Here is a 16835-nt window from a genome sequence, read left to right as displayed (position 1 = left end):
AACTGTGAATCTATTTTCTGTCTCTATAGATTTGCCTATTTGGACACTTCTTTTAAATAGAATCATATAATGTATGGTCCTTTGTGACTGACCTTTTTGATTTAGCGTAATGTTTTCAAGGTTCATCCACGTTATAGCATGTATCAGTACATCATTTCTTTTTATTGCTGAATAATAATGATGATAATATATTTACTATAATTATATATAATATAATAATAAATATAATTCATAGTTATTATTATTATTCCATTGTATAGATATACCACATTTAATTTAATCCATTCATAGTTGATGGACATTTGGGATGTTTCCACTTTTGAACTACTGTGAAAAATGTCGCTATGAACATTCATGTACAGATGTTTGTATGGATGTATGTTTTCAGTTCTCTTCAGTATGTACCTAGGAGTGGGATTGCTGAGTCAAATGGCCACTCTATTAGACAGTTTCGTATTATACTTAATTCATTTAACATTAGGATAACATTTTCTCATGGTCTTAAATTTTTTTCCCAAATATAATTTTTAATGTCCATTCATGTCTATACTAATACTTTACTGGCAAATATTTAAATCTTTGCCAGTTTTTGTTTGTGTTTAGAATAGCTGCAACAGACTCGTTTGTACTTAAAGCTTTTTCCATATTTAGGATATAAGATAGATTCCCAGAAAGAACATTAACTAAGTTAAAATGTATTCATATTTTAAGGCCTTTGGAACATATTGTCCAATTGCTTTCTCCCAAGGTATTGTACCAATTTATACGCATGTCAGCAATTTATTATAGTATCCATTATATGTTCTAGACCTAAAGGGGCTATGAATCATCTATGACCATGCTAATCATTTATCAACTACTTAGGAGATAACTACATAGAAACCAAAAACAGTTTTAGTGAAAACGGTGGACAACAGAAAAAAATTGAAGTCAGAGCTGAGTTGTGTACAGCTATGTGATATATTAGCTCTGTGACCTTGGCAAAAACTGCTTTGAGTCTCAGTTACCTCACTTGTAAAATAGAGATTAGCTACCTCAACAGTACTGTTAAAATTAAACAACAAAATAATAGAAAGAGCTCAGTGGATGCTAGTTTTTGTACTTCCTTTAACCACCATTTAATGAGTCCTTATGATAAGGCAGGGATTATAGAAAACATTTGTGGGGTATATAGAGAAATAATGGTTCCTACTTATAAGTAGACAGACCTGGTCACAAATAAGTGGGATGTGTATAGAGAGCTGAGGTGGATTCCCAGGGGAAGCAGCAACAATGTTCTCGTGTAGGTGGTGTGGAAAGACCGTTCAGAAGAGATGACACTGTAGCCACCCCTTGAAAAAATGGGTGGACCGGTCACTGAGTGGACACAGGGAATCCACGCAGTCCAGGAAGAGGGAACTGAATGGACAAATGCTGAGGCAAGAAGTAGAATACAAGGAAACTTTCTGGATTAAAAAAAAGGGATTATTTTTCATCCTACATGGATGACAAAAGATTCTAAGGTTGTTTTATAGGGGGGAGCATTAAATTGAATCTGAACATACTATACTATACTATACTATTTACTGAGACTCAGTAGAGAATTATAAGTTCTGGATATGGTGTAATATTCTACTAACCCTGAAAAAGAGCATAAAGTTAAATAGCTAAAACGATGACCTTGATGACATTAAAACAAAATCATTTCTTTTTTTTTTTAAACATCTTTATTGGAGTATAATTGATTTACAATGGTGTGTTAGTTTCTGCTTTATAACAAAGTGAATCAGTTATACATATACATATGTTCCCATATCTCTTCCCTCTTGCGTCTCCCTCGAAATCATTTCTATATTCAAACAGTAAGTTGTTTTCAGTGCCATTGAGGGCATAAAGCATATGGTTATTCTGCAGGCACACAACTGTAAAAACAAATGATGTGACCCATTCGAGTTAGTCCGGTTGTGATCACAGGATTATAGAGCCTATGAAGCGATCTACAGAGCTTTAGAAACGTAGGCCCCTTGTTAGAATTTCCATACACAGACTAGATGACGGTGCAGTCCTGGTTAGCTGGTGGTGGGGAGCAACGTGTGAGGTTGCTCTTCCCTGTCAGGGCAGAGTCCTTCCTCTCCTACCTGCGCCTACCAGTAGATGTGTGTCCAGGGAACTGTGAGTAGTAATCCTGTAGGAAGGTAGCATAGAACTGACAATTAAGAGCAGCAAGAGGGCCTCCCTGGTGGCGCAGTGGTTGAGAGTACGCCTGCCGATGCAGGGGATACGGGTTCGTGCCCCGATCTGGGAGGATCCCATATGCCGCGGAGCGGCTGGGCCCGTGAGCCATGGCCGCTGGGCCTGCGCATCCGGAGCCTGTGCTCCGCAACGGGAGAGGCCACAACGGTGAGAGGCCCGCATACCGCAAAAAGAAAAAAAAAAAAAAAAAAAAAAAGAGCAGCAAGAGATGTGAAGTGCAGCTTTTGTTTGGGGGTAGACATCTTTCAGAATAATTGATAATATTACTTGGGGGGGAAATTAGAACTATTGCCTTCTTAAACATTTTAAAATACCAAAGGTAAAAACCATAGTCACAGGACTTCCCTGGTGGTCCAGGGGTTAAGACTCTGTGCTTCCACTGCAGGGGCACAGGTTTGATCCCTGTTCAGGGAACTAAGATCCTACATGCCGCGCGGTGTGGCCAAAAAACAAACAAAAACCATAGTCACAATTTGTTTTGAGTTTAAGCCCTGAGCAGGAGAATGTTTGAGAAGTTCTAAAAGCAATTGCACATGAACTGTTTTAAGGGTCACAGTGTCTGGAGCTTAACTGACTTGTCCAATACATTTCAATTTCTTGTAGGTGCTGCTTATGCCTGTGCAGAGGAGAGTATCAGGAAATTGGTGGAGCAATGTAAATTGCCATTTCTGCCCACCCCCATGGGAAAGGGTGTTGTCCCTGACAACCATCCAAACTGTGTAGGTGCTGCCAGATCCAGGTACGTGGCGCTCTAGATTTTAAATACAATGGCTTGGCAGATTCCAGGCTAATTTAAATTATTTTGTGACTTTAATGAATCTAGGAGAAGTTCTGAAAGAATCATGTAATTTTAAGCACATCTGTTTCTTTTTAGACTTTTCAACACTTTAAAGATGTTATCCTCTATCTCCTGACTCTCATGGTTTCAGATGAGAAATCTGTAGTCATTTGAATCTCTGTCCGCCGACGTATTTGTCTTTCTGTGGCTCCTTCCAGAACTTTTTTTTAATCTTTGTTTCTCAGCATTTTGATTATGATGCGTCTGGACACAGTTTTCTTTTAGTTTATCCTGTTTGGGGTTCTCTAGTCTTCTTGAATCTGTACATTGATACCTTTCACCAAATTTGGAAAGTTTTTGGCCATTATTCCTTCAAATTTTTTTTTTACACCAATCTCTTTCTCCTTTCTGGAGTAACACAAATATTAGGCATGTTGATATTGTCCCATAGGTCCCTGAATAACTGTTTAATTCTTTTTAATCCTTTTGTCTACTTTATATATGTTCTGTTTCTCTGCTGAGAACGTTTATCTTCCCATTTATTTCAAGAGTATTTTTGTTTACCTTATGGAACATAGTTATAATAGCTGATTTAAAGTATGTGTTTACTGATTCTAACATCTGGGTCATCAGTACAATTGGCATCTATTCATTTATTTTCTTTTGAAATCGGTTACATTTTTCTGGTTCTTTGTGTTTTGAGTAGTTTTGGATTGTATCCTAGAATTTTGAATACTGTGTTGTGAGATTCTAGGCCATACCAAAATCCTCTATAAAATGTTGACTTTGTTTGTTTGTTTTAGCAAGCAGTTAGCTTGGTTAGATTCAGAGTGCAGGTTCTGACTCACTCACTGTGAGCATGGTTCCAGGGTCAGTTGATTTCCAAAGACTTTACTATGCTCCTTTGGGTCTGTCCACACATGCCTAGCCCAGGGGTGAGCCCCAGCCCCAGTTCTGGATATAAACATGCTGGTTCATATCCAGAACTAGGGATTCCTTTTCTCTCTTAAGACATAGCCCACCCATTTCCCAGAGTCCCTTTTCCTGGCCCTTGCTGCTACCTTATCGTACCACACAACAGGTGCTGCCTTTGAGGCAAAGTGGCAGGAAAAAAAAGAAAGATGAAAGATAAGGGGGATGCCCCCATACTCTCCAGACCACAGGGGCCCCTTTTCCCAGTTCCTCTTGCCTGAAAAATGAAGTTTCTCTTGGGATTTTAGCTACTTAGGACTTACCCCAGTGCCGCTGTGCTGCCCTCAGAGCACAGCTGTGAGAGAGAAATAGAGAAAAAGAAAATTTTGGAGCTTTCTCCCCATGCTCTCAGGCATGCAGGGTCCCTTTTCCTGATCTTCTGGCCCAAAAGACACGGTTTCTCTCCAAGTTTTTACTTTCCTTTAGTTCTGCAGCTAGAACTGCTCTGAATCAAAGCGAAGAGATAAAAGAGGGGAAAACCTTAAAAACTCACCACCTGCATGGGTCACTTCTTTGATCTCATCCCAGTCCACCTACTGTTGTTTACTTTTCAGAAGCCTCAGGTAGTTGCCTTTTATAGTTTGTTCAGAGTTTCCACTGTATCAGTGGGAGAGCTCGGCTGGAGTGGGATTACCCAGCCTTGGCTGGCACTGGAAGTGTCTTCTTAGATTTTTTTTTTTTAATTGACTTCACCTCATTCTTTTTACTGTTTTTTTTTTTTTTTTTTTTGCCCTGCCACATGCGGCATCTTAGTCCCCAAGCAGGGATCAAACCCATGCCCCCTGCAGTGGGAGCTTGGAGTCTATCCACTGGACCGCCAGGGAAGCACCTCTTCTTTTTAAATTTTTAAAACACACTTTCTGATAAACCATGTATTTTTTTCTTTTAATTTCTTTATTATGAAATATTATAAATATACAAACGAGAGAATAATTTAATGAGCACTATGTAACTACCACTCAACTTTATCAAATATAGTATTAAGTAGTATGCTGTTGCTTTAAGTTTTTTTTTTAAGAAACAAAAACTTACAGATTTGTTTGTAGTCCCTGCATATCTTACCTGATTCCATTTCCTCCCTCCCTCTCCACAGTTTACCACTGTTCTACATTTGGTAATTTTCATGTTGTCATGCACACACTAAATTAATTTTGAGGGGTTTTTAAATGTCATGTTTGCTGTTCAATCTTTAATGTTGTTCATTTAATGCTATTTTAATAAGCTTATACATTTACTTTTTTCATATTAGTATACATTGTACAGTAGCCAAATTAATTATTACACTGTTTTTTTCTTTTAATATACTTTAACTTGGGTTGAGCTGAAGTTTATCTTCATTCCTGTTGAATTTTAAGAAGATAATATTAATGACATTAATAATATAAAAAAGGTTGTACGGGGCTGTAAATAATTGTATCAACAATTTCAAGGGTTTTGGAGTATCTATAAGCAAATCTATCCTTCCATTTTCAGTTTTTATCTGTTAGTTAAATTGGGTCCCACAGGACCAAAACAGTATATGAGGATAGCTTTTTTGACTATATAGTTGAAATAATAACTGAATTTCTGTGAAAAATAGCATAAGCCACTGCAGAAGATAAAAGCGAAAAAAAAAAAACCAAACAGATCTTCTTTGGGCAAAAGATAAGAAAAATGGGAAATAGCCAAAAAGTAGAAAAAAGAAAACCCACGGCAGTTATAATAAAAATTATCCTGGAAAAAGGCATGACATTTCAATTGGATCAACAATAATGACAGTTGTATGCATCATTAGAGCCACATCTGAAACAAAATGATACAGTGTAAAAGCAAGCAAAGATGTATGAGGTAAACAAAATGAAAGCAAGGGTTATTAATATCAGAGTAGATATCAAAGTAAATATCAAAAACTTGAAGTTATATTGACAAAAATACTAATATATATAAAACTATTAGAAATATACTTGGTGTAACATTTTTTTAAAGCAGTTGGGGAATGTGAATCAATCATCATAAAAATATCTGCTTCAAGGAATCAATATGAAGTATATATTAAGATCCAAATAAAGATGTGCAACCCAGTACTGTTAATAACAAAGAAAATATCCAGCAATTGAGAAGAGGTGAAATAAATTTGTGTTCAACAAAATGTGTAGCCTTTAAAATTTGTATTTAAGAAGAACTTAATGATAAAGGAAAGCATTTATGATAAGCAAAAGTGCATGAGACATTTAGTATATAAGCTCAACTATATAAAAATACACATGCATAGAAAAAAAGACTAGATGAAATTATGCCAGGATATTAATAATAGTTTATAAGTTGATAGTATTATTGGGAGATTTTGGCTTTTTCTTTATACTTTTCTGCTTTTTCCAGATTATCTACAGTATACTTGTATTAATTTTTCTAATGATAAAAAAAGTAATAAACCATATAGAGTTAGATAAAGTCTTATGGTAGTATTTTCTACTTATTTCATCTTTTGGATTACCATTTAAATAGAATGGCTTCATAAATTATTTCAGTTTGAAAGATCAAATTTACCATATAAGCTGATTCTCAAGAACAGTACAAGATCCAAGTTATTTAGACTTTTCCAAATACTTTAGAATAATTCAAATAAGAATGTAGATATCACTTTTGTTATATCAGATTTTTCTTTTTAATAGGGCTTTGCAATTTGCTGATGTAATTGTGTTATTTGGTGCCAGATTAAATTGGATTTTACATTTTGGACTGCCTCCAAGATATCAGCCAGATGTGAAGTTTATCCAGGTACTCAAAGAGGAGAGATTAATTGATTGATGGATTGATTTTTGGCTGCATTGGGTCTTCATTGCTGCACTTGGGCTTTCTCTAGTTGTGGCGAGCGGGGGCTACTCTTCATTGCGGTGCGCGGGCATCTCATTGCAGTGGCTTCTCTTATTGTGGAGTACAGGCTCTAGGCGCACAGGCTTCAGGAGTTGTTGTACGCAGGCTCAGTAGTTGTGGTTCGTGGGCTTTAGAGCGCAGGATCAGTAGTTGTGCCCCATGGGCTTAGTTGCTTCTTGACGTGTGGAATCTTCCTGGACCAGGGCTCGAACCCACATCCCCTGCATTGGCAGGCGGATTCTTAACCACTGCGCCACCAGGGAAGTCCCCGGAGTAGATTTTAAAATGAGGGAAGATAGTGAGGTTTCTTTTTTTTTTTTTAAATGAACAATTACACAAGGTTTAATAAAATTTTAAATGTTCAAGCCTAACTGACACAGCAATTTTACTTCTTGAAGTGATAGTGAGGTTTCTATACTAGCTATGATACTCATATAGTTCCGCGGATTTATACTTTTATCAAGGTACTTCTTGAATATCAAATCTTAATCATATGCTTATGTGTAACATGCACAGTCCATTTATTGTCTTAAAGATTTTTAAGAATAAACACAGCTTGTTCTTTAGCCTTGCCTCTTTTTTAGGTTGATATCTGTGCAGAAGAGTTGGGGAATAATGTAAGACCTGCTGTGACCTTGCTAGGAGACATAAATGCTGTCACTAAACAGGTGAGAGCTTTTGCCTGGGTTTTAGTTTATGTGGCTTGGTCTTTAGGGAAGTCAGTTCTTGAAAATGTTTCAATCTTGATTCACTTGGTGACAGGTCTATTAATATCTATTTTAAATAAAATTTATGGTGGAAAGCTATTCTTAAATATAACTATGGAACTTGGTAAATCCAACTCCTTATGTATAGATAATTTGTATGTGGGTAAGTTAAGCATTTTTGAAAGGTGATTGAAAATTTAAAGGCATTCAGTCGGCAAACTGATTTCAGGTATCTGAAAGACTATAATACAGCTTCCAGAGGAACTGAACTTACAGCCAAGAAATGGCTTTATGTACTGGAAAAAATCTAACTTAGTATTTCTTTAGGCAATAAAGAGATTTTTACTCTTCAAACTGTAATCAGTGACTTATCCAGATTCTTATTATTTGTATATAATTTATACACTTCACTGTGACAGATAAAATATAGGCACATTTGTCACATGACTTTGGATACAAATTGGTATCATTATCATGATTATACAAAATTAGGATGTAATCCCCAATATTAAAACACTCTGGAGCATTTGGTCTGTATCATGGGAATCCCCAGGTATTGGGGCTATGAGTCTTCTTCCAGGGGTTCTTTGGCAGGGTGATTTTCCTTCTGTTGTCAGAGGCAGAGGAAGGCTTGCAAGCCCCCTTGCCTGTGAAGTATGGAGGGGGTTACAGTTCTTCTTTGTCTTATGGGATCCCAATTTCTGGTAGAAGTCGTCACTGAACCAAGCAGAAGCTTTCCGTGGTACTTATTTATCTTCTATCAGTTGTTTACTGCTCAGAGGAAAAACAGAGTATGAGTGATGTGAAAGGTAGGATAGTGTAGCTGTGTTGTCTTTTTTAGAAGAGATTTTTATGCTAATATGATTTAAGTTTATTTTCAAAAAGGAAAGAAAAAGTTTCTGTTTTTTTAGATTTTAGAACAATTTGATAAAACACCATGGCAGTATCCACCTGAGAGCAAGTGGTGGAAAATTCTGAGAGAAAAAATGAAGAGCAATGAAGCTTTATCCAAGGTAATATGGGACCCACTGAAACTCAAGAATGCTTCAGGTCCATGGTTCGGTTAGTTCTGTCATAGCATGACATTTGCATTCCTAAAATCATAACGTGTAAGATACACACACACACATTCATATATGTATTACAATAAATATGACACCTGAAGTTTCTTGTGGAAGTGGGCATTGGGAAGGTTATAGCTCGTGAGTTACTGTGAAGCGGTGGAAAGAGGGGATCTGACATTGGACAGAGTCGTAAGAGCCAATGTGGGTGGGTGTGGCTCCTTGTCCTCAGTTTGACCTTGGCACCAAATCACAAGAGATCTTTTGGAACCTTAAATCCTGGGGCATGTTGGGGCATGTTTGTCCTGTAAGATATAAGTCCACCAAGGCATGCATTTATAATAGACAGATGTTTCATCAAAACTAAAAATTTGATCTAATGTATAGCCACCTTTTTCTTTTTTTTAAAATTTCCACTTTACTGAGGTATAATTTTTTTTCAATTTATTTATTTATTTATTTATGGCCACATTGGGTCTTTGTTGCTGTGCGTGGGGTTTCTCTAGTTGTGGAGAGAGGGGCCTACTCTTTGTTGGGTGCATGGGCTTCTCATTGTGGTGACTTCTCTTTGTTGTGGAGCACGGGCTCTAGGTGCTTGGGCTTCAGTAGTTGTGGCACGTGGGCTCAGTAGTTGTGGCTCATGGACTCTAGAGCGCAGGCTCAGTAGCTGTGATGCACGATCTTAGTCGCTCTGCGACATGTGGGATCTTCCCGGACCAGGGCTCACAGCTGATTCTTAAGCACTGAGCCACCAGGGAAGTCCCTATGGAGGTGTAATTGACGTATAAAATTGTAACATATTTAAAGGTACATCATGGTGCATTGATAAACACACTGTGAAAGAGTTCACCCCATCTAGTTAATTAACACATCCATCCCCTCACATTTATTTCATTTCATTTAATTTCATTTTATGTTAGTGAGACCATTTGTAGCTTTCTTTTTCAATTAACTTTTGTATCACTGCTGGAAATTCTTTTGCAGCTTCCTCATCTGCACTCATGGCTCTACCTGACAGCTGAAGGCTTTGAAATTTATAGTAATGTATGAAACTACCAAACCATCCACTGTTAGCACTAAAATGAGCCACTTCTGCAGGATTTGGCAATTTTTGTTTAAAGTCTTTGTATATGGATAGTGTTTTCTCTTTGATTGTGAGAAAAGTTGTTCCTGATTTTTTTTAACATCTTTATTGGAGTGTAATTGCTTTACAGTGATGTGTTTGTTTCTTCTTTATAACAGAGTGAATCAGTTATACATATACATATATCCCCATATCTCTTCCCTCTTGTGTCTCCCTCCCTCCCACCCTCCCTATCTCACCCCTCTAGGTGGTCACAAAGCACCGAGCTGATCTCCCCGTGCTATGCAGCTGCTTCCCACTAGCTAGCTATTTTACATTTGGTAGTGTATATATGTCCATGCCACTCTCTCACTTTGTCCCAGCTTAACCTTCCCCCTCCCATATCCTCAAGTCCATTCTCTAGTAGGTCTGTGTCTTTATTCCTGTCTTGCCCCTAGGTTCTTCATGACCATTTTTTTTTCTTTTTTAGATTCCATATATATGTGTTAGCATACGGTATTTGTTTTTATCTTTCTTACTTACTTCAATCTGTATGACAGACTCCAGGTCCATCCACTTCACTACAAATAAATCAATTTCATTTCTTTTTATGGCTGAGTAATATTCCATTGTATATATGTGCCACATCTTCTTTATCCCTTCATCTGTTGATGGACACTTAGGTTACTTCCATGTCGTGGCTATTGTAAATAGGGCTGCAGTGAACATTGTGGTACATGACTCTTTTTGAATTATGGTTTTCTCAGGGTATATGCCCAGTAGTGGGATTGCTGGGTCGTATGGTAGTTCTACTTTTAGTTTTTTAAGGAACCTCCATACTGTTCTCCATGGTGGCTGTATCAATTTACATTCCCACCAACAGTGCAAGAGGGTTCCCTTTTCTCCACACCCTCTCCAGCATTTATTGTTTGTAGATTTTTGGATGATGGCCATTCTGACTGGTGTGAGATGATATCTCACTGTAGTTTTGATTTGCATTTCTCTAATGATTCATGATGTTGAGCATTCTTTCATGTGTTTGTTGGCAATCTGTATATCTTCTTTGGAGAAATGTCTGTTTAGGTCTTCTGCCCATTTTTGGATTCAGTTGTTTGTTTCTTTCATATGGAGCTGCATGAGCTGCTTATAAATTTTGGGGATTAATTCTTTGTCAGTTGCTTCATATGCAAATATTTTCTCCCATTCTGAGGGTTCTCTTTTCGTTCTTGTTTATGGTTTCCTTTGCTGTGCAAAAGCTTTTAAGTTTCATTAGGTCCCATTTGTTTATTTTTGTTTTTATTTCCATTTCTCTAGGAGGTGGGTCAAAAAGGATCTGTGCTGTGATATGTGTCGTAGAGTGTTCTGCCTATGTTTTCCTCTAAGAGTTTGATAGTGTCTGGCCTTACATGTAGGTCTTTAATCCATTTTGAGGTTTTTGTTTGTTTGTTTGTTTTTGGTTTTTTTTGTGGTACACGGGCCTCTCACTGTTGTGGCCTCTCCCGTTGAGGAGCCCAGGCTCCGGATGCACAGGCTCAGTGGCCATGGCTCACGGGCCCAGCCACTCCACGGCATATGGGATCTTCCCGGACCGGGGCATGAACCCATGTCCCCTGCAACGGCAGGTGGACTCTCAACCACTGTGCCACCAGGGAAGCCCTTGAGTTTATTTTTGTGTATGGTGTTAGGGAGTGTTCTAATTTCATTCTTTTACATGTAGTTGTCCAATTTTCCCAGCACCACTTGTTGAAGAGGCTGTCTTTTCTCCACTGTATATTCTTGCCTCCTTTATCAAAGATAAGGTGATCATATGTGCGTGGGTTTATCTCTGGGCTTTCTATCCTGTTCCATTGATCTATCTTTCTGTTTTTGTGCCAGTACCATACTGTCTTGATTACTGTAGCTTTGTAGTATAGTCTGAACCCAAGGAGCCTGATTCCTCCAGCTCCGTTTTTCTTTCTCAAGATTGCTTTGGCTATTCAAGGTCTTTTGTGTTTCCATACAAATTGTGAAATTTTTTGTTCTTGCTCTGTGAAAAGTGCCAGTGGTAGTTTGATAAGGATTGCATTGAATCTGTAGATTGCTTTGGGTAGTATAGTCATTTTCACAATGTTGATTCTTCCAATCCAAGAACATGGTATATCTCTCCATGTATTTGTATCATCTTTAATTTCTTTCATCAGTGTCTTATAATTTTCTGCATACAGGTCTTTTGTCTCCTTAGGTAGGTTTTTTCCTCGAAATTTTATTCTTTTTGTTGCAATGGTAAATGGGAGTGTTTTCCTAATTTCACTTTCAGATTTTTCATCATTAGTGTATAGGAATGCAAGACATTTCTGTGCATTAATTTTGTATCCTGCTACTCTACCAAATTCATTGATTAGCTCTAGTAGTTTTCTGGTAGCATCTTTAGGATTCTCTATGTGTAGTATCATGTCATCTGCAAACAGTGACAGCTTTACTTCTTCTTTCCCAATTTGGGTTCCTTTTGTTTCTTTTTCTTCTCTGATTGCTGTGGCTAAAACTTCCAAAACTATGTTGAATAATAGTGGTGAGAGTGGGCAACCTTGTCTTGTTCCTGATCTTAGTGGAAATGGTTTCAGTTTTTCACCATTGAGGACAATGTTGGCTGTGGGTTTGTCATATATGGCCTTTATTATGTTGAGGAAAGTTCCCTCTATGCCTACTTTCTGCAGGGTTTTTATCATAAATAGGTGTTGAATTTTGTCACAAGCTTTCTCTGCATCTATTGAGATGAACATATGGTTTTTCTCCTTCAATTTGTTAATATGGTGTATCACATTGATTGATTTGCATATATTGAAGATTCCTGGAATAAACCCCACTTGATCATGGTGTATGATCCTTGTAATGTGCTGTTGGATTCTGTTTGCTAGTATTTTGTTGAGGATTTTTGCATCTATGTTCCATCAGTGATATTGGCCTGTAGTTTTCTTTCTTTGTGACATCTTTGTCTGGTTTTGGTATCAGGGTGATGGTGGCCTCATATAATGAGTTTGGGAATGTTCCTCCCTCTGCTATATTTGGAAGAGTTTGATAAGGAGAGGTGTTAGCTCTTCTCTAAATGTTTGATAGAATTTGCCTGTGAAGCCATCTGGTCCTGGGCTTTTGTTTCTTGGAAGATTTTTAATCACACTTTCAATTTCAGTGCTTGTGATTGGTCTATTCATATTTTCTGTTTCTTCCTGGTTCAGTCTCCAAAGTGTTGTGCATTTCTAAGAATTTGTCCATTTCTTGCAGGTTGTCCATTTTATTGGCATATAGTTGCTTGTAGTAGTCTCTCATGATCCTTTGTATTTCTGCAGTGTCAGTTGTTTCTTCTCCTTTTTCATTTCTAATTCTGTTGATTTGGGTCTTCTCCCTTTTTTTCTTCATGAGTCTGGCTAATGGCTTATCAATTTTGCTTATCTTCTCAAAGAACCAGCTTTTAGTTTTATTGATCTTCTCTGTCGTTTCCTTTATCTCTTTTTCATTGATTTCTGATCTGATCTTTATGATTTCTTTCGTCTGCTAACTTTGGGGGTTTTTTGTTCTTCTTTCTCTAATTGCTTTAGGTGTAAGTTTAGGTTGTTTATTTGAGATGTTTCTTGTTTCTTGAGGTAAGATTGTATTGCTATAAACTTTCCTCTTAGAACTGCTTTTGCTGCATCCTGTAGGTTTTGGGTGGTTGTGTTTTCATTGTCATTTGTCTCTAGGTATTTTTTTATTTCCTCTTTCATTTCTTCAATGATCTCTTGGTTATTTAGTAGTGTATTGTTTAGCCTCCATGTGTTTTCATTTTTTACAGATTTTTTTCCTGGAATTGATATCTAGTCTCATAATGTTGTGGTCAAAAAAGATACTTGACACGATTTCAGTTTTCTTAAATTTACCAAGCTTGAAATGTGACCCAAGATATGATCTATCCTGGAGAATGTCCCATGAGCACTTGAGAAGAAAGTGTATTCTGTTGTTTTTGGATGGAATGTCCTATAAATATCAATTAAGTACATCATGTTTAATGTATCATTTAAAGCTTGTGTTTCCTTATTTATTTTCATTTTGGATGATCAGTCCATTAGTGAAAGTGGGGTGTTTAAGTCCACTACTATTATTGTGTTACTGTCGATTTCCCCTTTTATGGCTGTTAGCATTTGCCTTGTGTATTGAGGTGCTCCTGTGTTGGGTGCATAAATATTTACAATTGTTATATCTTCTTCTTGGATTGATCCCTTCATCATTATGTAGTGTCCTTCTTTGTGTCTTGTAATAGTCTTTATTTTAAAGTCTATTTTGTCTGATATGAGTATTGCTACTCCAGCTTTCTTTTGATTTCCATTTGCATGGAGTATCTTTTTCCATCCCCTCACTTTCAGTCTCTATGTGTCCCTAGGTCTGAAGTGGGTCTCTTGCAGACAGCATATATATAGGTCTTGTTTTTGTATCCATTCAGCCAGTCTATTTCTTTTGGTTGGAGCATTTAATCCATTTACATTTAAGGTAATTATCGATATGTATGTTCCTATTACCATTTTCTTAATTGTTTTGGGTTTGTTATTATAGGTCTTTTCCTTCTCTTGTGTTTCCTGCTGAGAGAAGCTCCTTTAGCATTTGTTGTAAGACTGGTTTGGTGGTGCTTAATTCTCTTAGCTTTTGCTTGTCTGTAAAGGTTTTAATTTCTCCATCAAATCTTAATGAGATCCTTGATGGGTAATCTTGGTTGTAGGTTTTTCTCCTTCATCACTTTAAATATGTCCTGCCACTCCCTTCTGGCTTGCAGAGTTTCTGCTGAAAAATCAGCTGTTAACCTTGTGGGGATTCCCTTGTGTGTTATTTGTTGTTTTTCCCTTGCTGCTTTTAATATTTTTTTCTTTGTATTTAGTTTTTGATAGTTTGATTAATATGTGTCTTGGTGTGTTTCTCCTTGGATTTATGGGACTCTCTGTGCTTCCTGGACTTGATTAACTATTTCCTTTCCCATATTAGGGAAGTTTTCAACTATAATCTCTTCAAATATTTTCTCAGTCCTTTTCTTTTTCTCTTCGTCTTCTGGGACCCCTATAATTCGAATGTTGGTGTGTTTAATGTTGTCCCAGAGGTCTCTGAGACTGTCCTCAATTCTTTTCATTCTTTTTTCTTTATTCTGCTCTGCAGTAGTTATTTCCACTATTTTATTTTCCAGGTCACTTATCTGTTCTTCTGCCTCAGTTATTCTGCTATTGATCCCTTCTAGAGAATTTTTAATTTTAGTTTTTGTGTTGTTCATCACTGTTGTTTGCTCTTTAGTTCTTTAGGTCCTTGTTAAATGTTTCTTGTATTTTCTCTATTCTATTTCCAAGATTTTGGATCATCTTTACTATCATTACTCTGAATTCTTTTTCAGGTAGACTGCCTATTTCCCCTTCATTTGTTAGGTCTGGTGGGTTTTTATCTTGCTCCTTCATCTGCTGTGTGTTTCTCTGTCTTCTCATTTTGCTTATCTTACTGTGTTTGGAGTCTCCTTTTTGCAGGCTGCAGGTTCGTAGTTCCTGTTGTTTTTGGTGTCCATCCCCAGTGGCTACGGTTGGTTCAGTGGGTTGTGTATGCTTCCTGGTGGAGAAGACTAGTGCCTGTATTCTGGTGGATGAGGCTGGATCTTGTCTTTGTGGTGGACAGGTCCACGTCTGGTGGTGTGTTTTGGGATGTCTGTGGCCTTATTATGATTTTAGGCAGCCTCTCTGCTAATGGGTGGGGTTGTGTTCCTGTCTTGCTAGTTGTTTGGCATAGGGTGTCCAGTACTGTAGCTTACTGGTCGTTGAGTGGAACTGGGTCTTGTTGTTGAGATGGAGATCTCTGGGAGATTTTCGCCGTTTGATATTACGTGGAGCTGGGAGGTCTCTTTTGGACCCATGTCCTGAACTTGGCTCTCCCATCTCAGAGGCACAGCCTTGATGCCTGGCTGGAGCACCAAGAGCCTGTCATCCACACAGCTCAAAATAAAAGGGAGGAAAAAAAAGAAAGAAGAAGATAAAATAAAATAAAATAATTAAAATAAAAAATAATTATTAAAAAAAAATTTTAAGTAATTAAAAAAAAAGAAAGAAAGACGAGAGCAACCAAACCAAAAAACAAATCCACCAATGATAACAAGTGCTAAAAAGGATACTAAAAAAAAAAAAAAAAAACCAGACAGCACCCTAGGACAAATGGTAAAAGCAGAGGTATACAGACAAAATCACACACAGAAGCATACACATACACACTCACTAAAAGAGAAAAAGGGAAAAAACAATGTGTATCATTGCTCCCAAAGTTCACCTCCTCAATTTGGGATGATTCATTGTCTGTTCAGGTATTCCACAGATGCAGGGTACATCAAGTTGCTTGTAGAGATTTAATCCGCTGCTCCTGAGGCTGCTGGGAGAGATTTCCCTTTCTCTTCTTTATTCTCACAGCTCCCAGGGTTCAGCTTTGGATTTGGACCCACCTCTGCGTGTAGGTTGCCTGAGGGCATCTGTTCTTCACTCAGACAGGACAGGGTTAAAGGAGCAGCTGATTTGGGGGCTGTGGCTCACTCCGGCCGCGGGGAGGGAGGGCCACGGAGGCGGGGCGAGCCTGCGGCGGCAGAGGCTGGCGTGACATTGCACCAGCCTGAGGTGCGCCGTGCGTTCTCCCGGGGAAGGTGTCCCTGGATCCCGGGACTCTGGCAGTGGCAGGCCACACAGGCTGCTGGGAGGGGAGTTGTGGATAGTGACCTGTGCTCGCACACAGGCTTCTTGGTGGCTGCAGTAGCAGCCTTAGCATCTCATGCCCGTCTCTGGGGTCCGCGCTGTTAGCCACAGCTCGCGCCCGTCTCTGGAGCTCCTTTAAGCAGCGCTCTTAATCCCCTCTCCTCGCGCACCAGGAAACAAAGGGCAAGAAAAAGTCTCTTGCCTCTTTGACAGGTCCAGACTTTTTCCTGGACCCCCTCCCGGCTAGCTGTGGCGCACTAGCCCCCTTCAGGCTGTGTTCACGCCGCCAACCCCAGCCCTCTCCCTGGGATCCGACCTCCGAAGCCCGAGCCTCAGCTCCCAGCCCCCGCCCGTCCCTGCAGGTGAGCAGACAAGCCTCTCGGGCTGGTGAGTGCTGGTCAGCACCGATCCTCTGTGCGGGAATCTCTCCGCTTTGCCCTCCGCACCCCTGTTGCTGCGCTC

General features: G+C 38.5%; 1 protein-coding gene across 2 annotated transcripts in view; it reads left to right on the top strand.

The window, feature by feature from the left end:
* The window catches only part of HACL1 (2-hydroxyacyl-CoA lyase 1), a 41501-nt gene that overhangs the window by 11165 nt on the left and 13501 nt on the right, over window positions 1-16835 (top strand). For both annotated transcript variants that reach the window (XM_060099458.1, XM_060099457.1), the window contains exons 9-12: window positions 2836-2971; window positions 6634-6739; window positions 7420-7503; window positions 8454-8555. In XM_060099458.1, coding sequence (XP_059955441.1) covers window positions 2836-2971; window positions 6634-6739; window positions 7420-7503; window positions 8454-8555 — 428 coding nt within the window. The remainder of the gene's footprint in view (window positions 1-2835; window positions 2972-6633; window positions 6740-7419; window positions 7504-8453; window positions 8556-16835) is intronic.

This window comes from Mesoplodon densirostris, chromosome 5, assembly GCF_025265405.1.
Source record: "Mesoplodon densirostris isolate mMesDen1 chromosome 5, mMesDen1 primary haplotype, whole genome shotgun sequence".
Taxonomy (NCBI): Eukaryota; Metazoa; Chordata; class Mammalia; order Artiodactyla; family Ziphiidae; genus Mesoplodon; species Mesoplodon densirostris.
Note: the sequence above shows the minus strand (reverse complement) of the source record. Positions and strands in the feature narration are given on the sequence as shown.